Source organism: Helianthus annuus, chromosome 11 (assembly GCF_002127325.2).
Source record: "Helianthus annuus cultivar XRQ/B chromosome 11, HanXRQr2.0-SUNRISE, whole genome shotgun sequence".
NCBI lineage: Eukaryota > Viridiplantae > Streptophyta > Magnoliopsida > Asterales > Asteraceae > Helianthus > Helianthus annuus.
Window position 1 is genome coordinate 10,996,856 of NC_035443.2, and position 26,890 is coordinate 11,023,745.

The 26,890-nt window shown below is 39.0% G+C and overlaps 1 protein-coding gene and 1 long non-coding RNA gene across 9 annotated transcripts; both read left to right on the forward strand.

Moving 5' to 3' along the window:
• Window positions 1-19,171: 19,171 nt before the first annotated feature.
• LOC110888879 lies at window positions 19,172-20,382 on the forward strand. Its single transcript, XM_022136381.1, has 2 exons — window positions 19,172-19,998; window positions 20,118-20,382. Exons 1-2 carry the CDS (start codon window positions 19,172-19,174, stop codon window positions 20,380-20,382), a joined length of 1,092 nt encoding a protein of 363 aa, XP_021992073.1.
• A 904-nt stretch (window positions 20,383-21,286) lies between these two features.
• LOC110914455 lies at window positions 21,287-26,073 on the forward strand. 8 transcript variants are annotated; one of them, XR_002578474.2, is made up of 10 exons: window positions 21,295-21,454; window positions 21,614-21,692; window positions 21,885-22,009; window positions 22,370-22,522; window positions 22,801-23,185; window positions 23,402-24,561; window positions 24,653-24,726; window positions 24,809-24,864; window positions 25,506-25,612; window positions 25,803-26,073. It is a non-coding gene; the product is annotated as an uncharacterized LOC110914455 (long non-coding RNA). The 8 variants fall into 8 exon arrangements; XR_002578473.2 differs by lacking the exon at window positions 24,809-24,864 and having other exon boundaries at window positions 23,402-23,751; window positions 23,815-24,561; XR_002578471.2 differs by lacking the exon at window positions 24,809-24,864 and having other exon boundaries at window positions 21,296-21,454; window positions 23,402-24,423; window positions 24,496-24,561.
• Window positions 26,074-26,890: the final 817 nt, after the last annotated feature.

Sequence of the window (26,890 nt, forward strand, 5' to 3'; positions counted from 1 at the left end):
TTACTCACATCAGAATTATGTCAATAATTGACCGTAGTTATGTCAAACGAGTTCTATGAGTAAATGTAAAGTAAATGAACAAAGGAATGATCGTAATGGGCACGCAAAGCTAAGTTTTAAAAATGAAAGAAAGAAGTTTTAAACCCGTTATGTGTAGATGTTCTAGAAATCTACTCTTAGGAGTCAGAATGAGTGACGGGCTATGATCCAGATAATGGATTAAGTATGAACAAGAGGGGCAAGTTTGTTAAGAATATCAAAACGATGTAATGGATGTCTTGGTAAGTAAGCATGAATGGAAGGAAGTACGAATGTGTACCTCAATGCATCTATGATAGGTAAGAAAATTCAGCTTAACCTTAAAAGGGTCAAACTGCAAGGGCTGACGAAATAAGTAACTAAAAGAAAGAATCGCGTGTAAGAAATTGAATGTAGGATATGTTATAGCATGTACGCAGGAAATATGTAAGAGAATTATAGGTGACTAACCGCCGAATGGACTCAGTATTTGAATGAGATATGCTAACCGCCAATTTTGTAGGTGGTGATGTTGGAATCCTTAGGGTGATGAAGCCCATTGAATTGGGGGTAAGGATGTGCACGAGCGAAAGCACACTACACGAATGAAGAAAGTCTGGTCTGGTATGGCTAGTACTCGTGAAGAAGCGGATAGATCTGGTTGCAGACCATCTAATTATGCAACGAAATCGAGGTTAGTAAAAGATGTAATTCATATTGGATAGGTATGGATTGGTAGGTAGAGAAAGACCTACGAAATGACTGATAGGGTATTAATGTTATGATATGGAAAGTTTAATTTTAACATTTGACATAAGAAGGATGTATGTCAATAAGGAGTGAATTTCAAATGTTTGTAATGATCCTCGGGTGGTATTGAACTTAAATGTTAGTAACTAAAGAAATTCTGATAGAATGTAAAAGACGGCAAGTGTTATTAAGAAATGCTAAATTTTGATGCTCGGCTTGTTGGCCATGTTCATTTGAACAAGATATTGTAGAAAAGATACACATGGCATAAATAACAGCAGTAACCATGAAATAATGCTTAGTCTTTGTGGATTAAGTATGGATAAATAAGTTAAGAAGGGTGAATCTAGCTGTAATAATAAGTCCTTGAATGATTATAGTATGCGTATGGTAATGTATCGACCCCTTCTATGAGCTTAGAGGTAATCGGGAGTAATGATAGTAATGGAATGTTTAACATGGCTCGTAGTGATCAAAATGAGAGGTAGCGTATGGTGTATGAGTAGTATGAAATAAATCGATTTATTTCGATTAGCAAATATATGAATGAAATATGTTTAGATAGGAAGTTAGAAACAAACCACAGACTAAGGTTTATACAATTAATAATTGTATACAATTGGAATAAATTCGATGAAAGAAACGTTAGTGATGATATGTGTTAAGAGCTAGTATTATGAAGTAAAAGACAAGGTAAAAGACACTAATAAGAGCTCTGGAGCAGAGTCTAACATAAGTATAATTATGAAAGTAAATTACGTAATATGAGGGCATAGGAACGATGTGTTCAATTACGTTCATGCATGATAACACCCTTGTCAAGATCCCGAAAGCGTTTAGGTGGTAGTAAGTATTGTGAACGATCAACCTGAAAGGGGTAAGAGTAGAATTGGTCTAGTTTGAATGAGAAAGGTTTCGAGGACGAAACCTTCATTAAGGGGGGTAGACTTGTAACATCCCAAAACCTGAATGTTTATAATTGCCATGTGTTCTTATATGACTTAGCATGAAATAAACGACTAGGTTATTTAACCTAGTTAAGCAACGCTCCAAAAACTCGAATTACTAAATTTGCTAATGAGACCCCATGTTTAATAATATAGAATGTAGTAACTAGGTTATTATACCTAGTCAAAAGTTTAGCAAAGCAAATAAGGGAACAAACTTGAGGGACCATATATGAACAAGGGGGAAAGTTATGTTTTATTAAATAAAAATCACAACACACAACACACATACATGGTGTGTGTGTGCGTGGAATGCTCTGGAGAAGAACAAAGGGGTGCAAACCCTAGTTCTTAAAGAAGTTCAAATTGAAGGTTGAATCCAAGCTCAAAAATCATGAATAATCACGAATTAATGCTCACCATCACAAGAGGGTCAAAAGGTATGTCTCAAAAACTAAGATTGGTGATCTTGTATGAAATGGCTTAGGTCTTAATCCATGAATTGGGATGAAATTAAGCATGAACATATGTTAGGATTATCATTGGAATGTGAATTATGCAAGATTTGATGTTAATTGAGTTTTTGGAGATGAAACCCACTTGGGTTAGTAGAAATGGCGACATGGGTATGTCACCCATGTCCAATCTTTGTTTAATTCTTGATATGATATGTTGCATGTGATTAAATTGTTAGTTATATTGAATATGGTATGAGATTGAATTGTTATTGGTAGTTTGAATGATTGAAAAACAAGAATTAGGAAGAAAAGAATGAAGATTACTTGTACATCATGTTTAGAAACTTGTACGCATGCCAAGTGTTCGATGAAATGTCTAAGTGAGTGTAGAAGGTGAAATAATATGCAAGAAAGTGGTAATTAGTTATGGAATGTGCTAAAAGGGTGTTTGATAGTAAAATAACATGAGAATTGAGTTTAGATATAGTTCATTGCTAAGTATGAATTATGGTGCAATTGTAGAATTAATGAGGTTCCTAGTATGGTGCGTACATGTAAACAAGTGATCATGCGATTAAATGAGTATTTCACCATGAATGTACCATGTGTTATTGATATGATTAATGGAAGTCGAATGTAAATTGTGAATTAATATGGTTGTTCTCTTATATAATTTCATATGCTAACAAGAACGTGCGTGTAATGAAACGAATGTATGTGTGAGTATATATGTATGCGTGAATGATTATGTGATTATGTGGTTGTAAGTACATTTGCATCATAAGTAGGAAATGTATATAGTGTCATATGTATAGCCTAATATGATGTAGTGAATATATGGAGTTAAGTCGGAAGTTTATACATTAAACCGTTGACTTTTGGAAGTCAACTGGACATAAGGGACATAGCTAGATTTTTGACACAATTATAAGATCTTAGAACGTCATATGGTATGTGTTAAAATAATATGCGTTTTATGCGTTAACATGATGGATTGTATGAGTTTGAAAAGATATGATTTGGGCGTATGCCTTATGTTTGTTAGGCTTGACTATGAAAGCTAATTGCGAGTTATGCATTCGACATGATCATTTTTATGTAAAATCATGTATACTAACAAGGATGTGATTGCGGTGACACGAAAGCATTAGGGATCATGTGGAAATGGACTCAAGCAAGAAAGACTAACGGGTCAAGAGGAGACAAGAAAGTGGACACGAAAACGGACGCTCAAGGTAAGTAAATCCCAAACTTACCCTTTCGACTTAATATGTTTTGTTATTTGGTAAATTATATAGAGTTATGTAAGAAAGTATGAAGTAAAGGTAGTGATAGGGTTAGTCTAATGAATGGTAGCCGAAGGTGGTTAGGTAAGTTGGGAAATGCAGGATATGGGTCAAGCGGGTCGAACATATATGCATGAATCGTGTTTCTATGATGTAATTTATAAAGTTTAAGGACCTCAAGGGATGAATTTTTAGTTAATAAGGTAGGGAAATGTTTTATGAACATTTAGAAACAAGTTTCAAGCGAAACGGATGCAAAACGATCAAGTTATGCGGATTTTAAGTATAAAATAGGGAGCTGATCTGGGCATCGCCGTAGCTTACGGTGCCCACCGTAAGCTACGGTGGATGCTGGGCCTTTTCCTTCTGCCGTAAGACAGTGTAAAGCCACCGTAAGGTTCTGAGGCCACCGTAAGCTACGGTAGCCACCGTAGCTTACGGTGGAGGTCAGGTGCAAATTGTAAGTTATGCTTTTCTTTGTATTTCCTTTAAATTCGGGCCCGTAAATTCCTCCCAAGCCCTGATAAGCTTTTATAATGCACCTCAACCCTACCAAATGGCTTGATAAGCTATGGTTAAGTATGGAACTCATCTTTAAGATCCGAAATGTACCCGAAAGTCACCTAAAGAGCGTTTAGGATGCATGAGTAAGAATGCAAAAAGGGTAAGCGTGTGTGTGGGAAACGAATTAAGTATGTGGGTTAGTATTTATAGATTAACTTCTTCGCAAGACGCTTAAGCTAATAAGTAATCGTGATTATGAGGTAGTATGTATGTATGAATGTAATTATGTAATCATGTAACTACATGTACGTGTGAGCAAAGGTATGCACCTGTGTAATTATGATCCATATTATGAATGTATGTTTGTATGTAATTAAGTATGCACGTATTTATGGTTGTATGTAGTTATGTACGTATGTAGGTATGCATGGGGGAAAGCATGTATGTACACAGTCAGGTATGTAATGTATGCGTAGTTTCAATACATTTAAGTATTGATGTTATTAACAGTGTGCCTCGAGAATGAAATATGGTGCAGGTACTAGATTGAAGTTCGTCAAGGATTAGCCGCCCGGATGGAATGGCTAGATCTAGAAAGAAAACGGGACGGAAAGTAAATGTGGATAGAACGTAGCGAGACTACACGATTAAAAATCTTGTTTGTACATGATGTATACTAATGCTGTGAATGTATGTGGTGGGTGCAGGTTGTACGAATGACAAATTATCATAATGAGGTGTAGCGATCAAGGTCCGAGTTGCGAGATAGATTGTACGGGGATCCTGGAGTATGTAAAATGTTAGACATAAGTAAAACTTTCATTTTGTAAATGAGTACGAAGGATACGTATATTGTAAAAAGGTTATTACATAATGAAGTTTCAAGTAAGACAAAACGTTTTAATGAAAGAAATTTTATGGTACGTAATTTCTGCTGCGTCTTTTCAGTTAAAGCGTGTTAGGGTGTTACATGCTCTGAGCATGTGTCATAGATTTTGGTGGTAGTTGGAACAAACACCTGCCATTGGTGGAATTCTCGTACAATAACAGCTATCATGCCAGCATCCAAATGGCACCTTTCGAGAATTTGTATGGTAGAAGATGTCGATCGCCTATTGTGTGGCACGAGATCGGTCACTCGCAACTAACCGGTCCCGAGATTCTACAAGAAACGACTGACAAAATCCACCAGATTCGAGACAACTTGGTGAAAGCTCGGAACAGACAGAAAAGTTACGCCGATAAAAGACGCAAGCCCTTGAATTTGAAGTTGGTGACTACGTACTCCTAAAGGTATCACCTTGGAAGGGTGTAGTCCGATTCGGCAAGAAAGGGAAACTCGCGCTTCGATATGTTGGACCTTTTAGGATTCTGGAAAGGATCGGAAAAGTCGCCTACAGACTCGAACAACCGGAGGAACTCAGTAACGTTCACTCGACTTTCCACGTCTCTAACCTCCGAAAATGCCTTGCTGATCATGATCTAATCGTACCACTCGACGATCTTCAGGTCAACGAAACCTTACACTTCGTGGAAAAGCCTGTCGAAATCATGGATCGCCAAACCAAGCAACTCAGGCGCTCACGCATCCCTATCGTGAAAGTCCGATGGGAAGGAAAGCGAGGCGCGGAGTTCACTTGGGAACTCGAAGGCAACATGAAGGCCAAGTACCCGCAGTTGTTTAAATAAATAGATCTAAAGCATCAAATTGGTAAATCATGGCGTTGTGTAGCCTTCGAGCCTAATTTCGGGATGAATTTCCCTAAACAAGGGGAGGCTGTAACACCCCGTGTTTTCGAATGTCAAAGTCAAAGTCAAAGTCCAAGTCAACTTTGACTTCTTTGACTGTTAATGTTTCTTTTTACTTTTGTATTATGTAGAGTAAGTGCTGTCTAAATGAAATGATCGAATGTTTAATCAATGCGACCGATTTACGACTGTGAATAGTAGGAAGTAACAATGCGATAAAGTTAATCAATCAATAATCAAGCTAATCGATCAATCAATCAAACTTGAGACTCGAAATATGCGAACTCTGGTATTGTTATACGTGTGTGTGAGCCTTATGTGTTACTTGTGCGTGTTTACTTATATGTTTGGTGTGGTATTCAAGTGAATCAATCAAAAATCAAATCGAAACTCGAAAAGCAATCGAACTCAATCGAAACCGACATCGAAACGTGACTTATAGAAGATTGTATGTTAGATATAGTAGTTGGGACTGAAAGTAATTTGACTAGGAACTCTATCGCATTCGTATCATCGTCCATCGAAATCGAAACATCGAAAATCGTCGCGAAATACTCAAGGTGGGTCGCGGATTGAACAGGAGGCATCCTGATCGAACAGGCCAGCCGATTGGCTAGCATCTTCCTAGCCGATCGAGCAGCCCCTTCGATCGGAGCTCCTGGCCGATCGGCTGCCACATTCCTCTTTTGGAGCCTATAAATAGGGCTGTCATTGTCACACTTTCCATTTTTGGAAAGATCTGACCGAACCAGCCTTCTTCTTCACCTTTTCTCAGATTTCTCTCAACTCCGGTAAGTTTTCACTCTAATTCTTGTACGTTTTTGATCACTACACGATTCTACACCTTTCTATCTTTCAAAACTCGACTTCTAACCGTGAAATCACCAAGATCTAAGTGTTCTTGGGTGATGTCATCATGGTGTTCTTGAGGAACACCAAACTTTGGCCTCATTCAACTATGAATAGCTTAGATCTGACCGGTTTCCACATAAACAAACTAAGATTTGTAAGAATCTTAACATTTTTATGAATAATTTACAACTTTCTTCAACCTTTTACACTCAAAACCTTAAAACCGGTAGAAACGGAGCTTGAACCGGCTAACTAATCATTCTAACAGTTAAGAGGTTCAAGATTTGGATTCTATATACAAGGTTCACCGATGATGGGTTAATCTCTAAACCGACATTCCGAACCGTTCACCGGCCGGACTTGGTCTCACACTTTTCGAATTTTATGAAGTATGCTATTGACGAAGTGATATTCGATCGAATACGCTACTCAATTGGTAAACATTACTCTTCGGATCATGAGATACTATGCTTCAACACTTAATCGTTTTTACAACTCGTTCGTAGTATGGAGTGCCAGCCGATCGAACAGGCTGTTCGATCGAGTGACATTCTGTTGAGAACCACTTCTAAAGTTCCCAGCCGATCGGTTAAGCCGGCCAATCGAACGGACCGTTCGATCGATCGACCTGAAAGGTAAGGACATTTTAGTGTTCTCATATACTACAACGAAAACTTCAAAAGTTCAAATCCTCAAACACAAACACACCAGAGGAAGAAACAATCCACTCGAATGGCCCAGCTGATTGAGCCTACCGGCCGAACGAACAGGACTGTCCAATCGGACATACCAGCCGACCGAACAGCCCGTTCGATCGAACCTGCTGTTCGATCGACCAGCCTATTCGATCCATCCACATTTGTTTGCATTTCCACGTTACTCATTGTTGTGCTATGGAACTATTCAGGCTAACCTTACTCTCAGCGCTCCCTTCAATCCATAATCAATCACTGTGAGTATACTCGAACCCTTTTTGCTTTAGCACTTTTGGGTGTTACATACGTTACTTATCAAAATCACAATCGAACACACTATTCAAACTACTTGAACGCCAACCGATTGCATGTATTACGTGATTAAATGTATGCTTGTTGTTATGTTTACACGTGGAATGCTGTCTACCTGCCTTAGCAACGTAGTACTATAGTTTGGACTCAGCACCCGTTCACACGGGGGTTGTTAAGGACAATTACTTGCATGATTTACGGTGGTGATCATGTATTGCGAACTGTCTCGGACAGTCAACCCGCAGTCGTTGGTATTGATAGGTCCATGTCGATAATTAACGTGCATCATTTCCCTCTGTGTACGTGTTGGTTATGCGTAAACTATTCGAACCCTATATGCTATTATCAAACTTGTATGCTTACCTTTACATTATATGTATTGACTTTAATTTAACGTATGTGACAGGTGCTTAGGATGCTTACTTGCTTTCTCTGCTGTGAAATTGAGGCTAGGAAAGAGTCTAGAAACCAAGACAATTTATATTTATGTGTTTAAATCTGTGTTGTCGGAACATGTTTTGTTTAAAGGATATCTATGTCTGTAATAACTAAATTTATCTTATGGGTCACGGTATGGGACGTGATATTTAAACTATTCGGTAATAATAGTTGTTATGGAATTTCTTTGAACAATTTGTTCCGCTCAGTGCCGCGCCCCGATGATTCCGCAATCGGTTGGGGTGTGACAGCCAATTCCGGCATATGCCTCGGACAATTGAAAGGTTAGTTTGTTAGAGTTATACTTGGTAGTTGAAAGAGAAGGAGGGCATCGTCGTGTGACAGAAAACAACTTATGGGCCATGGTTGCCAAGGATATGGGATTGAATATTGTGATGGAGAATTCATGCGTTTAATGTATGCTATGTATTTAGATGCCCTGGTCTACTACCATAAGTTCAAAGCAATTCAAACAAAAGTACATGAAAACGAAGTGGCAGAAGTGAATGAGACACAGATGAATGAGGTGGATCTGAAAGGCAGTAGAAGCGAAGGAGACAATGAAACAGAGCATGTTGCAGGTCATACCGAGAAGAACAAAGGAAGCCGTGATGATGCTGGAAATGAAATAGAACACTATGCATTCTATGCTGGGAACGATTGGCAAGGAATGAGGAAGCTGTATACAAGAAGGAAGTTCGATTTTAATCGAGCAAAAGTGGTTGTGGACGATGCTAATAGATGCGTATTAATGCACTCTTACAAACATAATTATGTTTAGAGGAGTGTATTAGACAATATAAACATAATTATTCGTATAGTTATATGTATGTAACTTAGTTTATATTACTTATACGTATATGTATGTATATTGGAGATATTTGAGCGGTTGTGATGGTTGGAAGGCACCGATTCCAATGGTGGTTATTCCCTCCAATTTTAATTGCTTATAACTGTCATATATATGAACATATATATAGGTCTGGGCGGGAATCATAACCGGCACCAAGACAATTTCTAACTTCCAAATTGTCCACACTTGTTTACTGCAAATCTTGATCAATAACGAATTAACAGTCAATCATGAAACCAATGTTTCTTGATAATTCCGCTGCAAAACGTTTCGATAATCAACATCATATTCCTGTTTTTTCAGATGTCCCGTGACTGTAGATTCTGACGTACTCAGGTGAAACCAGAAAAATGAATCTAGAAGTAGAAAGCAAAACTGATCTTCAACTTCACCGATTAAAATTTTTAAACCGAAAACACCTTATAGTTTTAATTTACAAGAGTATACCCGAACATGGGAATTTAAGGTTCAATAACCATAGGAGTCTTGAGCTGTTGCAACCAAACTGGAACCATCTCAACAGAATCAACATAACATCCACTCATCTAGACTCTCACATCACCAATATTGTTCACTTTACCTATTAGGTGCTTACGGATTTGTTTCTAGTTGCCCGGGGTAGAGACTCCGTATGACACCCACCTTGATACTTCTCTTACTTGAGCACGTTTAACTGTGGAGTTTCCATATTCCCCACAGCCATCGCCCCTAAAACACGTTGATGATATATGAGATTGAAACTAAACCCACTTAGGGTGGACGGTATGGTTGGGCCGGTGAGTTAGGGTGATTGAGTTTTCTCTACCCAATGATATAAAGCCATGTCAACTCCCCCCTTCACTCCCCATTTTCTACTCAAACACTAGGTATGATTCAAACATCCACTCAATTAAAAAATAAAAAATTTTGATTGGTTCTTCTCTCTCCTCTATCTTCTCCCTTTGTTCTTCACCTTCGGTGAGTATACATCGAAAAAACACTCTCTCTCCTACTCCCCATTCAAACACCCGGTGTGATTCACCGATCGGTGAATTCACTCCCCGAAGGAAGTCCCCGCAACCACACCGTGCTCCCTTATTTTCAATGAGAATCGAAAGACCCACAAGAAACAATGGTTAGGCCATTCACTCCATGAGCCCATCCATGTAACTAACTCTCTACGGCATCAAATCAATAATTAAATCTTCCGATTTTTTATTTTTCACAAAAATCATTCCATTCCCAAAGTCTTTCCTTTTTTTCACATATGAAACGAATTTACTCAAAGATCCCCAAATCCTTCCCAAGATATTTAACATGAATACTTATATTAAATACAAACGTAACAACTGTCACACCCCCAAAATACCACCTAGGGAATGTCCCTGTTAGGCATGTGACGAACCAACAACGAGCCACTAATTACATTGTAACCATTCAAGTTTCTAAATAAAACTCTCAATTATTAATAAAAATACCATCAACAAGTTTAAATGAAAACCAACATGTTAAGCGGAAGCAAATGATAAACCAAAGTTAGACAGTTTCAAAACCAATGTATAGTATCAAGAAATCAAACACATAAATCCTCCCAGTCGACCCATGACCACTCCAGCTACTCCAGACAGCAAGTTCCAATCTAAGACATCTAACGACCTACAAGCATGTAGACAAGTGTGTCAGACGACGCTGGTGAGTTCAAAGTTTTGTTAATGCATTTAGTTACCAGGTATGTGTATAAAACAATTCAACAGTTCAATAATTTGATTTGATGTTGTTATTAACTCGATTACTGCAGATGGCAACAAGATGTATTTGCCCAACCCCAATGTCTCTATCAAAACATTGGTCATGCTTTAAGGAAATTAGTTCACGCCATCCTCCCCGGTACGGTGTGAGGGTGCCAAACCTAATAGCGCTATCAACTAATAACCTCGTTGCCTCCCAGGCAACTATCGGTAGATGTAAGGGGTCTTATGTGATAGACAATGAGTGTAATAACAAGCATCCCATTAACCTGACGTTCCTCCCCGGAACGTTACCCAATATCCCTCCCCGGGATGCATGCTTGGAAAAGAGCAGTGAACTCACCTTGGGTTTGCTCGGTAAGATTTGTTACTTGTTATTCAGTTGAACAAACACGTCCTAAAAGGGTTACCGATAACAGTCAGTTTTACATGCACATGTACCACACATTTCGCGTACAACTAATTCATGTATTCATGGTTCACATCAAGCATATTTATTGCTCACGTAACGCACATATGTAATTCGAATCATGACAGTTTATTCATCCATCTTCAGCACCAAACAATTGCTTAACATGTAATCGCTCAAACATGTCATATACATACATACATACATACATAATATGCTAGCACACACTTCAAGTCTAGTTATCAAACGTGTATGGCCCAAAGATAAAACATGTATGTGTATCACAATTACTAACAAATCTAAAACATTCAAAGTCCAGTCAAGTTATATCATGTGCGGCCCTGTTGATGTTGGGCCTGATAACATAAGTCCAGCCAAGTGGGCTGGCCCTGTGCCACCCGCACCTGGGGACTGCCCAAGGTACCAAAAATGTGCAATTCATATGATACTTAAAATTTTCTAAACAGATTACATACAAGTTCTCAGCCCCACTTATTACATATGATTTCAATAACATGTGGTCCAATTTCTGTGTAACATGCAGCCCAATGTTTATCCAGTTTGCATTACCCGGCCCAATCCCATCAAGCCCAATGTGCATAACACAAGAAAAGAAAACTGTGAGACTAATCCGTGTGTGCGTGGCCCAGGTAGTGCATGGTTAACCTATTCAATTTCCATGCATTCTCATAACATTCCCCCACTAACTTACATTAATTTAATTGCATAATGGGTAACAGTTATCATCAACAATTAATGTACTATTAATCAATTATTGAGACCATCCCTATTATTTAATCCGCCACAGGACACTAACAAACCAATCATTCATATCATCATCAAGCAACATGTATCATTCCTCTCATTAATTAATTCACATAATTCACAAAAAATCACCGACATCATTTATAGGATCTCATTAAACATTCATCACATGGGCCGCCACTTACCCTAACCATTTACAATAACAGCTCCTCATCGATGTAATACATCAATTGATCTATCAATTCTTTTATCATTAAATTTTTTTTTTAATACCAACATACCTAGCCCTAGTCTGACACAACCACTTGCATGTTTTCATATTTGCGTTCATCCTATCTCGCCCTAGCTCATCATTGAAAGAAAGATCCCTTATTTATTACACATGCTAGTCGGTTACAATATAATAATGGACCAATCAACTCAAATTCAATTTTGAAAGCAAATCCTAGTTAACGCTTTAATCCTACACGTACACATCAACTCCACGTAAAAGTATAACCAGAAATAATCAAAAACGGTAACTGACTAACCAATTGCCAGGCCGAGAGAGCCGATGCTCCAAAGGAAAGAGCTTCAACAAAGAGGGTTGCTTATCGCCGACCCAAGAGGGGAGAAAGGAATGCTTGGGTTTTCTTCTACATGATTTGTGAGACAACCATACCATCCTTATATGTGTATGAGTTCTAAAACATGTGGGCCGACCCCATATGGGTTTCGTTTTGTTTCGGGCCCAAAGGAGCTGGACCGAGGGAATCAAGTGTAAGAAGGATGTGTTCCAGTGATACGAGGTGCGCGATCGGTAAAGCGTCAGTAGAGTACGAGACCAAGTTTTCTTCAATAACCGATTCACACAATACAATCGAATAATGTCCAAGCATAGGAGAATAATAGTGTGCGTTGGGCGTAACGATTTCAAGTAAAAGGTCATGGAGTTAGGTAAAGCTAACCTTGAAACTTCGGGTTGTCACATCATCCCCAACTTGAAAGAAATTTCATCCCGAAATTTGATAAGTAATCCAAAAGCGGCAACGTGTCAGATCAGGATGACTGTGGATTTCCCTCGGGTGCCACATCATCCCTAACTTGAAAGGGAATTTCGTCCCGAAATTCGCCAATGACATTAGAGATTGATTCGATCGTTGGACAATCGAGGGTTATAGAGTTTCATCTGGTTTTTGCGTTCTCACGTGAACTCCGGTCCACGTCTTGGGTTCCAACGAACTCTCACGATTGGTATTCGACTAGGTTATCGAACCTTAACTTTTTGGTCCATGATTTCAATAGGTTCCTTGACAACTGCAACTTGTCGCTAACCTTAGGCGCTAATAAGGGTATCACATGTGTTTCATCTGATAAACGCTTCTTTAAGTTCGAGGCATAAATGGCATCGTGTACATTACCCAATTCATCAGGTAACTCGAATTTGTAGGTCACGTTACCGATTCTTCCCAGAATTTTGAATGGCCAACGTACCTTCCCAAAGCGTACCACATTCTCCCAGGGTGAGAATTTCAACATGACTCGCTTGCCTGCAACGAATTATCAGTGTTTCTTAAACTTATCAGCTTCCCTGGCGGTGACGCGTTGCCGCCAAACGATTTCCTATCTAAGCAGTCTTCCCAAGAGTTTTGAGTACAAATGCTGGACCTGTGATTTGGTTGCCATCCATCTTAGCCCAACCAGGTGATTGGCATTATCGTTCCTGCAATGCCTCAAATAGAGCTATCTGAATACTAGAATGGTAACCGCTGCAGTAGAACTCAGTCCAAGGGTAGGTGTACTTCCAACTTTTACTAAAGTCAATCACACACGTGCTCGCGGCATGTCTACGTGTCAGGATGGTTCATTTACTCTGACCGTTTGCCTACGGTGATAAACAATGCTCATGCCTAGACGTGAGCCAAGGGTGTTGTGTACTACTTGTCATAAATCAGGTATATATTAAAATCAGAGGTAACAGGAGTTGGCACCTCGTGCCTAAAAGCCGCCCCTCTCAGAGGAATATTAACAACCTATGAAGACTCGTCAGTTCCCTTGATTGCAAGTGAGTGTACTGGTTGCATGAGGAAATCAACGATCACCCAGGTGATATTGTTTCCGTTCTGGGTTTTAGGTAGACCACTGACAAAATCCGTGGTAGTCTGTTCTCATTACCAAGTAGGTGTTTCTGGTCGCTGACACAAACCAGAAGGTTTATGATATTCCACCTTGACTTCCGCACAAGTCAAACATCGTTCACACACTCCGCTATATGGACCTTCATGCCCAGTTGCCAGTACCAGATTTATAGATCCTAATATCTCCTATCAAAGTCCAGACGACTAGAATAACGAGGCTGGTGTGCTTTGCTCAATACACGTTCCGTATGGTTGCCGTATAGCGGGATTCACACTCGTTCTATGAAGTAGCGAATATCATCCGCCTTGCCAAAAGTTGCTCCTCCATGCCCCGCATGAACCCAATCTGAAGATTCTCTTCCTTCAGTGCTTCAGTTTGAACAAGGCGAGTCTGATCAGGTAGGTTAGAGTCGATAGCGAGTTGCAAGACTCGTGCACGTTCAGGTTCACCATCGTAATCATTTAAAAGTTCCATCCAGCGATGCTATTACACGTTTAGCTCTCTTGAAACAAGGGTACACGGGAGGCCCTTGTGATCGGTCTAAGTAATGCATTCGGTACCGTCCAAGTAATGCCTCCAGCTTAAATCCAAAGACCATAGCTTCCACCGTAGGTTGTGACGCGTGCAAATCTTCTTGTAAATCCACCAAGTAGATCATTACTTTCTTCATGTTGCGTCGGCGTGTAACTGGAACTCTGATTCGAACCATCATGATATACCACTAAATCACCCGCACCCTCGGCTAGAGACGATGCTCAGTGTATTGCAGAGTTAGGATTCGAAAGCTGAAAAGATGTCCTCCTGTTTTGTCTCCCACGAACACAGCACCCTGCTGTGCTAAAGAGATTTAAGCTGCGCGATCTTTGAAAACCCTGTGATGAATTTGCGATAGCATCTAGTGAGACCAAGAAATTGTTGTATCCTCGAAGGGATCTTTGGTGTCGATCAGTTTCTAACCAAAATAGATCTTAGTGAGATCCATGTGTATTCCCACTTCGTTGATTATATCACCAAAAAGGTATCCCTCGCATCCAGAAGTTACATTTATCAAGACTTCGCGCGGTGTGGCTCCTCCTTCAGGAGCTCTCAAATAAGATGCAAAGCTGCCCATCATGTTCCTTTCTTCTGGAAATGATTCAACATGTCGTCAATAAGCATGGTCGATTCGTGTGATCCATACAGCTGTTGGTGTGATGATTAGCTCGAAGGTCTTGGAATACAACGTCGAAATTGCCGCACTGCGCTTCGTATGCCGTTGCAGGCACATTCTCCCCTTAGACTACCTTCTGATAATGGCTCGTTTGTTATTCAATCCTCGAATAGAAGCTCGACCCCCGCAACTGGTCGTCAGGTTGTCAATATATGGTCGTGGCAAACGGTTCTCAACTGTCACCTTATTGAGTTCTTGAAAATCAGTGCACATACGAAAAGACTTATCTTCACGGATATAACTTGGGCTCCCCAACGCGAAAATCTAGGTCCAACAAAACTCCTGGTCAACAATTCCTGCAGTTGATTAGACAGCTCTTGCAACCCTCCTAGTGCAAAACGGTAAGAGTGCGTGTAGTCACGGCTGCCTCTGGCGCGAGATCAGAAAGAGATTTTGCCTAACAGTTGTGGAAGTAAACCCAAAAGTTCCTTGGGTAGCACACCGAAAGGAATCACGAATGATTGGTGGATCCTCGATCCTCTGCTTCCTTAGCCCTAACATCAGTAACGGTTGCTAGTATAGCGGAGTAATCCCTCCGTAGATACTTCTGGCCTTCATAGCTGAAATGGCGCTAACCTTTGCACCACTCTGATGCTTTAGATCAAATAACGATTCTCCACACAAAATTTTCTCCTCACTGGTGTATCTGCGCAATCTCTGGATAACCAATCCACACTAACTACTGTATTGCAACCATCAAGGGTAGTGGAAGGAGGGTTGACGTCGAACACTTGTCCCACAAGGTCGAGTTTACATCCCAGCGGACATATGAGGTTTCATTTGACTTGCCATCCGTTGCTGCCACAACAAGTTCGGTTTCAAGAAATATTAGGGTTGACCATAACAGGGCTACTTATACAAGTTACCATGCTGCCATTAGGCCTGGCGTCCCCTACGCCATTCCTAAATGCCCTTCCGTAAGCATCATTTCCAGTGTTGTTGTCTTCATTGTGAGAATTCCTAGTACCGTCTTTGTTCCCTTGGATGTTGGCACTTTGACTTAACACAGTCAATCCTTGTCGAGGTTAACTTCGTTTCCATACTGTAAGCTATGATTATGAGTTCCTTGATGTTGCCGTGACCGTTGCCTCTACTGTCGTTGCTTAAAACAGGGCCCTATGATCTTTCAACAATAGGGTCCATCTTGTCCTATTCCCTGTCACGTCCTAAGGCACTACTCACTGCGTGCGAAGTTACACATTCCGTGTCCTGATTGATTCGTAAGAGTCGACTCCCATAAGTCGCTTACTAGGGTTAAGGATTTGGTTGAGGTCAATCTGCTGGAGTTCGTTGCTGGTAATCAGGGTCGTTCTAATACTGAGGTTGGTAAGGCACTACGTTCATCCTTTTGTCCATCGTTCTTGCAAGTTGACTGAGTAATACACGATATGTTTCCAAAGTGTTGCAGAAGTGGTCGTACTCCGGGGTCTACAACGTCAGTACATTGAGTTCCAACCAATGAAAAGTAGTGAAAAGGTATCGTCCAATCATTCGACACTGCAACATCCAACTCAGGGATGTTCGTACAAGCGCCTAACATTCTACACAGTTCGCTAGGCGTTCAGATGGGCGTTCAGGTAATACTCGATAGCATCGACATTCGTAAGGATTCAGAGTGGAGTGAAAGGATCACGTTTAAGTAAGAGACAATCACTGCTATGACTTTTATAGACTGTTGTGTTTCACATCGATCAAATAACAAAACGGAACCCCTTTCTCACTTGTTAAGCCTTACTGGGACTCGCATGCACCCCACATTATTATTATGTGTGCACCCACAATAATATTGTGATTTGCATGCTCATCTCAGCTCCTCCTAACTCATGTCAAATGGTTCCTCAACCTCGAGTAGCAAACAAAGAGCATCACGAAACGTAAGTCATGAATGTTTAGGGAAATACCACCCTATCAGTCACATAACACAAGCAAGTAATACATGAATTCATACTGTTGTGCTAAACGTGCAATCACATGCAATATCATATGTAAGTGTTCACTAGTTATGCTGTACAATGAGTTTACGAGAGAGGAACCTTGCAGTCTGGAGCTGAGTGTCATAGTCGATTTCGGATCTGTTCGGTTATAGTCTGGTTTTATAAAAATGTTTTAAAACCAAGTTCACTATAACCAGTGGCTCTGATACCAAACTGTCACACCCCCAAAATACCACCTAGGGAATGTCCCTGTTAGGCGTGTGATGAACCAACAACGAGCCACTAATTACATTGAACCCATTCAAGTTTCTAAATAAAACTCTTAATTATTAATAAAAATACCATCAACAAGTTTAAATGAAAACCAACATGTTCAGCGGAAGCAAATGATAAACCAAAGTTAGACAGTTTCAAAACCAATGTATAGTATCAAGAAATCAATCACATAAATCCTCCCAGTCGACCCATGACCACCCCAGCTCCTCTAGACAGCAAGTTCCAATCCAAGACATCTAACGACCTACAAGCATGCAGACAAGTGTGTCAGACAACGCTAGTGAGTTCAAAGTTCTGTTAATGCGTTTAGTTACCAGGTATGTGTATAAAACAGTTCAACAGTTCAATAGTTCAATAATTTGATTTGATGTTGTTATTAACTCAATTACCGCAGATGGCTACAAGATGTATTTGCATAACCCCAATGTCTCTATCAAAACATTGGTCATGCTTTAAGGAAATTAGTTCACGCCGTCCTCCCCAGTACGGTGTGAGGGTGCCAAACCTAATAGCGCTATCAACTAATAACCTCGTTGCCTCCCCGGCAACTATCGGTAGATGTAAGGGGTCTTATATGATAGACAATGAGTGTAATAACAAGCATCCCATTAACCTGACGTTCCTCCCCGGAACGTTACCCGATATCCCTCCTCGGGATGCATGCTTGGAAAAGAGCAGTGAACTCACCTTGGGTTTGCTCGGTAAGATTTGTTACTTGTTATTCAGTCAAACAAACACGTCCTAAAAGGGTTACCGATAACAGTCAGTTTTACATGCACATGTACCAAACCTTTCGCATACAACTAATTCATGTATTCATGGTTCACATCAAGCATATTTATTGCTCACGTAACACACACATGTAATTCAAATCATGACAGTTTATTCATCCATCTAGAGCAGCAAACAATTGCTTAACATGTAATCGCTCAAACATGTCATATACATACATACATAATCTGCTAGCACACACTTCAAGTCCAGTTATCAAACGTGTATGGCCCAAAGATAAAACATGTATGTGTATCACAATTACTAACAAATCTAAAACATTCAAAGTCCAGTCAAGTTATATCATGTGCGGCCCTGTTGATGTTGGCCCTGGTAACATAAGTCCAGCCAAGTGGGCTGGCCCTGTGCCACTAGCAACTGGGTACTGCCCAAGGTACCAAAAATGTGCAATTCATATGATACTTAATATTTTCTAAACAGATTACATACAAGTTCTCGGCCCCACTTATTACATATGATTTCAATAACATGTGGTCCAATTTCTGTGTAACATGCAGCCCAATGTTTATCCAGTTTGCCTTACCCGGCCCAATCCCATCAAGCCCAATGTGCATAACACAAGAAAAGAAAACTGCGTAGACCAATCCGTGTGTGCGTGGCCCAGGTAGTGCATGGTTAACCTATTCAATTTCCATGCATTCTCATAACATTCCCCCACTAACTTACATTAATTTAATTGCATAATGGGTAACAGTTATCATCAACAATTAATGTACTATCAATCAATTATTGAGACCATCCCTATTATTTAATCCGCCACAGGATACTAACAAACCAATCATTCATATTATCATCAAGCAACACTTATCATTCCTCTCATTAATTAATTCACATAATTCACAAAAAATCACAGACATCGTTTATAGGATCTCATTAAACATTCATCACATGGGCCGCCTCTCATCTTTGTTATGCAGACGACGTATTATTTTTAGGAGAATGGTCGGAATACAATCTATTGGCTCTCAACCGTCTTTTGAGGTGGCTTTCTTTGGTGACGGGCCTTAAAATTAATAGAAGCAAGTGCAAAATTTATGGGGTGGGGGTGCCTACGGATGAGGTCTTATCTTTTGCCCGAATGGTGAATTGTGATGCCGGGACGCTTCCTCTTTCTCATTTAGGCATCCCGGTTGGGGTAAACATGAAGAGAATTAAATTCTGGAAGCCGGTTATTGATAAGATTACGGCAAAACTGTCTAGTTGGAAAGCCAGTCAATTATCTTTTGCGGGGCGTTTGACTTTAGCTAAATCGGTCCTCGGAAGCCTTCCCTCATACTACCTCTCCTTGTTTGCGGCTCCGAAATCGATTATTGAAAGGATTGAAAAAATTAGAAGAAATTTCGTTTGGGGTATCTCGGCTTCGGGTCGGAAGATGAGATGGATTCGATGGGAGTTTCTGTTGAAAGCTAGGAAAAAGGGAGGCATGGGGCTTGGTGGAATAAAGTCGTTTAACTTGGCTATGCTCACAAAGTGGTGGTGGAGATTTCTGGTTAATCCGGAGGATCTATGGGTCAAAGTGGTGGGCTCTATTCACAAAGGCAACACTAATCGCTCTCAGTCTCTAATTCCGATAAAGAAGTCCATTCCTGGAATTTGGAAGGATATCGGCTCAGCGGATTCTATGTGGCTCAAAGCTGGGCTTAATTTAAAAGACAAGTTAATTAAATGTGGAGAGAGGTGGCTATGGAGATCGTCGAAAGATGAAGTTTTTTCTGTCAAACAGGCCCGGAGAGACTTTGAATCGGCTGCTGAGGTCTCGGCTGGGGACTCGGTTAATTACATGTGGGTTAGCTGGGCTCCTCCTAAAGTGAACTACTTGGTATGGCGTGCTTTGCTTGGGAAGGTTGTTTCGAGAGAAGGGCTGGTCCGAAGGGGCGTTCCTATTTCAGATTCTTCTTGCCCAAGGTGCGGCCTGTTTGTGGAGGATCCGGATCACATCTTTTTTTCTTGTCTTTGGTCCCGTAGTGTAGTATCTGGTGGAACATGCTGACTTGGATGCGCATCAGTTTCCCTCTGGATTGCAGCAATATTAAGGAGCTCTTTCACTTTCTTCATAATAGGCCGGGCTCAATTTTTTGGAAGAAGGCGATGTTAATGGTTGCCTTGGCTACATGTTGGGGGATATGGAAAGCTCGTAATGAAAAGACTTTTGAAGGAATTTTTATTCCGGTTAACAAATCAGTTGATCTTATTAAGGAGGATGCGTTTCTATGGATCCGTAATCGGTCCAAGTTTAAGCATTTGGAGTGGGTAAACTGGAGGATGTTTGATGTTTCCGTTCTGATGTAATTTTTGTTAGTCTCTTCTTTTCAGTTTGTTTTCTGTTTTCGGTTTTTGTTGTTTGTTTTCAGCCTCTTGCTGGCTCTTTACATATATATATATATATAGGACAAAGATCCGTTAGGAACCACCCTTTATTGCGAGAACCGCGAGAACCAGTGTGAACGCAAACAGTAATACCTAAAAAAATCTAAAAAACACCCAAAAATTTTTTTTTTTTATTTTTTTACTATTTTTTATATAAAAATCGCTACTTTTAGTATCCAAAAAAAAAATAATTTTTTTTTTTAAAACTTTAAAAAAAAAAAAAATTTTTCTTTTGGCTACTAAAACTAGCGATTTGAACATAAAAAATAGTAAAAAAATAAAAAAAAAATTTAGATTTTTTTTTGATTTTTTTAGATTCTTTAGGTTTTTTGGGGGTTTAGTTTTTAGCATTTTAGCTTGGGGGGTGGGGGGTGGGGGGGGGGGTTTAGGTTTTTTTTGGGGGGGGGGGGTGGGGGGGGTTAGGTTTTTTTTAGGTTTTTTGAGGGTTTTAGTTTTTAGCATTTAGCTTGGGGGGCGGGGTTAGGTTTTTTTTTGGGGGGGGGGGTGTGGGGGTTTAGGTTTTTGGGGGTGGGGGTTAGGTTTTTTTTAGGTTTTTTTAGCTATTTTAGGTTGTGTTCACATTGGTTCTCGCGATTCTCGCAATAAAGGTGGTTCTCGCATGAAACTTACCCTATAGCTATACTACTTTATAAAGCATATAGGAAGGATAGAAATGGTCATTTGCCACTTTACAAGTCTTTCAAGCCCATTGTACAAACCTGTTAAGCACAAAGTGTTGAAAACTTGTTTTCAACACCTGATACCCACGCGGATCTTACCCGGATCAACTTGACCCGTTTTTAGTTTGATGGATCCAATATAATCTTTCTATCACTCTCACTAAACCACAATCGTTTCATCCGCCGCTCCACCTTTCTCTACAAACCCTAGATCCTCCATCGCTCCTCCACCTTTCATCCATGGAACCGGTCGTCGCCATCACCGTCTTCTCCCCTTTCATCCATGGAACCGGTACCGTTTTTTACCCTATCTTGTAAGTTTTTTTTTTCTTAAATCTTTGTCAGATCTGTGATAATACTTTTAGATCTGTGTTGGTTTTGTGATTTTTTTAATGTTCTGTGAATGGATCAACGGAGAGAGTATATATTTTTGTATTGATTAGGGTTTTTATTTTCTGGAAATGTGAATATAGTTGAAGACGAAGACCGATGAACAGGTGAAAGAGATAACACTGCGACTTGGTTCAAGAACCTTCAAATTCAGCCTTAGTGGTACCGTTTTTTACACTATCTATAGTTTTGTTTGTTAAATTTTATATCTTTTAAGTTTTTTATAAACATCTTTGTCAGATCTGTTATAATACTCTCAGATCTGTGCTGGTTTGGTGTTTTTTTTAATGTTTTGTGAATGGATCTACGGAGAGAGTATATATTTTTGTATTGATTACGGTTTTTGTTTTCTAGAAATGTGAATACAGTTGAAGATGAAGACCGTGGGGTCTTCATTCTTTTGTGAGCATCATGTTGGCTGTTTGCTGGATGCACTCGCGAATCGTGGTCTGTCGAATACATTGGCTACTCGGATATTGGTGAGATTTTCATGGTTTCTAGGGTTTTTATGTCTAAATATGTGGAAGCTGGTGTTTTAACTTTTGAATACATTGGCTACTCGGATATTGGTGAGATTTTCATGGTTTCTAGGGTTTTTATGTCTAAATATGTCTAAATATGTGGGTGGAAGATGATGACGATGTTAATATAATAATACAATGTTAGTTTAGTTTTTAAATAATTTGTAGCTCTCATGATTTTATTGTAGCAGGAGGTGAGAAAAAGCCAACAAAGCTTTTGCCTAATGAAGATATTGTTTCTCAACTCGCTTTAGTGGGATTTAATCATCTTCATTGTCAACTCGCTTTAGTGGGATTAATTTTAATTTTGATTATCAGGTTGAAGCAGGGGCTGGCGGTCAGAGTTTTGGAATTCATGTTGCAGAGTTTGCAAACTTTCCTAAAAGTGTTGTTTTTCTTGCTAGAGAAAAAGCTGTTGAGTTGGAGGGTTTCTCACATCTTTTAGCTATATCAAATTGGTCTGAACAAGTGGTATGCGTTCTTTATATTTAATTATCTAAGAGCTATATACTTCATTATTGAGAAATGGCCAAGTCGGGCAGATTCGGTGATGGGTATTAGATGGGGGCAAAATGGGTTGTGCTGACCACAAATACTTTCAGCTCTAAATTTAAATGTTTGATTTATACTTGATGTGTTTAGTTTGAGTAAAAAGTTATAATTTCCAATAATAATTCTATTTTTTTTTTAAATAAGATGGTTGAGGATGTTTGACGCCTAACAAATACACGTTATGCAACTTTTATCAGGTATTTTTCTAATCAGCTAATCAACCCATTCCTAATGGAAGCTTGCAACTGGGGAATTAAATCATCTTTTCATTCGATATTGTTTTTTACATAAATGGAAGCACTTATATTTGTAAGAGAAGAGGCCTCCTATGATGATGTTGCAGCTCAAATGAAGTTGATTCAAACGCCAAGCCTGAATCAGATGACAGTTAGTTTAGAGTGAATCTGTGAGATATGTGGCTAAAAAGCTATAATTCGAATCGGCGTGTGTGAGTGTTCGGTGTTGTATCTTCGACACAAGGTGGGGTGGGGCATCATGGGGTGTATTTGAATCAGCATGTGTGAGTGCTCGGTGTTATATTGTGACCGAAGACAGGGTAAGGGCATCATGGGGTGTCTTATGGTGAGCTTTAGTATTAATGTTTAGCTGGATGGTTAATAACTTTCTGTGGTTTGAAATAGCAACTATAAATCAACTTCTTTTTGTTTCAGTAATATTTATCATATTTGAGGTTTAATTTAATATTAATTTTATGTTCTCTGAATGATTTTTGTAAATTTGTCGATTGCGTAGAAAGTATTTGCTTCTGCTCATCAAGCTTCATTGTTATTATCCCAGGAAGGAAGCACGGTGTTTGCCTTTGAAGAATATTTTATTAAATATGCCACACCGGAAGAGGCTAATAAGGTGTACACGCCTTAAAGCAGGCCGAGGTTCAGGCACAAGCATATGCCCAAGCTGGTCTCTCTTCAACAACACCATCAGTTCTCACTATGGGCTCAAAGGTTGTCTAAGTAGGCGATTTTCAGCATATCAAATGATGCAGCTAGGCTTCAATCAGCTGGTAGATCAGCATCAAATGATGCAGCTGGGCTTCAATCAGCTACAGCATGGGAAGCCGTTGAGCCGAGCCGAGAGACACGAGCTTGTTAAACGACATGTTTCGAGTAACCGGCAGGTTAATCTTGGTAAGATATAACTATTAACTGTTTAAGTGAAGCAGTTATGGTTAATGTTAGTTGAAATGACAGGAGAAACCTTGTGGTAAGATTATTCTTAGGACTGGTGGTGTGCTGTATCTTTTTCGGGATAGACATTATGATCCGCACAACAGGCCGAAATACCCTGTGATGCTGTGGAAGCCTGCGTCTTTCTTGGTCAAAAGACCTAATATGGTGTGCCTTAGTATTAAAAGACCTAGGTGATTAGCTTGGTTGAACAAGTTAAAATGGTTTGGTTTTGAGTGGTTTTTTTTTTTTCTTGAAGTCGTTCGTATTAAAATTTTAAAATGATGAAGGCAGTTTGTTAATATATTACATATAAGTAAATGTATAGTTAAACAACTGGTTTCAAGCTTTATACCGTCAAAACTGAACTTGGACCAAACCATTAAATGATCAAAACTGACTGAAGTAGAGGTGAACAATACCGGGTTTTTTAGGCGTTCAGGTATGAACCCGGGTACAGGTAAGACCAGGTATGTTTTTTTTCGTGTATTGGCAATAACTGGGTTGTGTTCGGGAGACGACTAATAAACTAACGGGTAAACAAGTATCCTAAAATTGCAGCTGGCTAGATACTTATTAGTGTGAAGTTTTTTAATAATATAAACTTGCAAGCTACAAGTGGAACTTTAATGGGTATACTATTTTCTTTTTAATTTTAAGTCTTGCCTGATCAGTTTTGTTAAACACTAATTTTCAATATTGCAGCTGATCTTTCAACAGCCTGGGATGCAAATTTGTTCACCAGATCTTGGTACAAACATCACTATTTAGGTAATGTGCACTATAATGTACTGTTGCGTGTTTTTATTTATTTACGGTTTTGTTTATATAGTGTAATTGTCTGTTTTAACTGTTGGTACAGCCTTTCTCAGCATTATTTGGTACAGCCTTCTGTTTTCTGTTCGCCTTTAAACCCACTTTGAGGATTCAAATCGGGTATAATTTTAAATGAATCACCTGTGTTCATCCTTTTTAATTAGATTCTGTGTTTATAATTTTTAAATGAATCGCCTGTTAGCTGATTATGATCGCTCTCGCACCTGATCCGTCGCGTTTATTGTTGTTTCGAATAAGGTAGGTTCATGTTGTAGTCCGTTCGTTTTAAAAGTGTATGGACATGTTTGCTGAATTCGGTTCGGTTTTAACTGGTTTTTTAAATCAGTTCGGTTTTTGAAGGGGTCCAAATGTCTCGAAGAAGAACCGCGCTATAACCACCAGGTCTGGTTGAGCCCGAACCGGTTTTCAAAACATTGGTTTCAATATTTTTTTCCGGTTTCGATCCGAGAACCAGTTTTTTTTGTACATGTCTAGCTACATTTAGCTTTTCACTTTATATTTGTTTATTTGTAAACCGCTTTGTGTTCGTTTTCTTAATCTATAGTTTTCTTTTTAAACACCGGTCAAGTTAGTTTGGACGGCCCTCAAACCTCTTTTTTGTCCATTCTTTGATTTATATGATTGGTAAATTTATGTTTTTTATAATAATATAACTTAATTTGTAATAAACCACTTTAGGAGGTTGTATGTATCAGATGGTTTTGATGTTTAGGGGAGTTTTAGTTGGTTTTGATGTTTCTTTTGCTCTAACCGGTTTCAGTTGTAATCTAACCATTCATTTTGCTTTTACAATTGTCAACTACTAAACTTGTCAAGTGTCATATACTAGCCCTTTTACGGTTTCCTTTACCTTTTACTGTTTGTCCTTTTCACTGCAGAGTTGTTTTAACAGCTGTAATACATGGTCAAGCATTGGAACTCTACAACTTTTCCCATGCTTTTTGATATTGGAACCTGACATCTCCTACAACACAATACAACACAAGTAACCTTCCTTTTAGCATCATATGAAGTTGATATGTTTTGTATTTTCTTCTTGTAGTTTGATTACTTTCTTTTTCAAATTATCAAGTTAACTTTCTGTTAACCATTTATTGTTATTTTACTTGGTTATGATTCTGACTTAACCGACCCGTTTCTGTTTGAATGACGGTTTTTGTAATTTTTATATGAAGGTGATGAGTCAAAAAATGGCTATTTCAAAAAGTTGGAGAATGCTAAAGAGAGGTTGCATCTTTTCAAGGCATACAAGATACAGGTTATTGGCTGGCTGCCTCCAATTAAAAGTTATAAAAAAAACATTATCATGAGAGATCCTCAGAAACAAATCAACAAATCGTTGTAATTATTGTTACAAATTTATAACGTTTATTTTTTATCGAGTAATGTTTATCGTTGTAATTTTGTTAACAAATTTATGATGTTCAGCATATTGCACTTCGTATTTGTATCGATTAATGATTTATGGTTAAATCATTAAGTTTGATTTGATGAAAAGATTAATAAACTCACAGCTAAAAAAAAAATTAATAAAAGTATATCACTAAAGAATCGATAAATTAATAGTAAAACAAGTGCCAACATATCACGAAAATGAAACCAGTGGCTACGTTTTGAAGATTTTAATCATAGTTTGGATCTTTGAGTAATAGACTTCAATTGGAATTGTAGTTACCAAGTAACTTAATTGATGTTTTTGAAGTTTAAAAACTATTTTGAGCATTTTCCTTGGGTCTGGTTAACGAATAATAAAAATATAGGGTCTGGTTGGAGTTGGACAAAACATGTGCTTGAGGATAGGAAGGTCTTCAACAGGGGCGGATCTATGTAGTGGGTTACGGGTTCATGCGAACCCACTCGGTTTTGTATTTTTAATAGAAACTATCTATAAGAAACTCTAAACTTTCAAAAAAAAAAAATCTATAAGAAACTCGAATGAACCCATTAATATTTTAATTCTATGAGGGTTAAGTTATTCTACAAATACTTCTAATTATAAGAAGTGTAAGAAGGCTTTATAGAGTGATAAATGTTCAATAACCTAAAATCTAAACCAACTACACCACCACCCGAAACCTAAACACCCACCACCACTCAAAAACCTAACCCCCCCCCCCCTCCCGCCCACGGCAAAAAAAATGTTTTTTTGGGTGGGTGATGGGGTTTAGGTTTTTTGGGGGTGGTAGGTGTTTAGAAACTTTTTTTTTTTTTTTTTTTTGTGGTGGTTTGTATTTGATTCTAATTCTATGAAATGAACCCATAA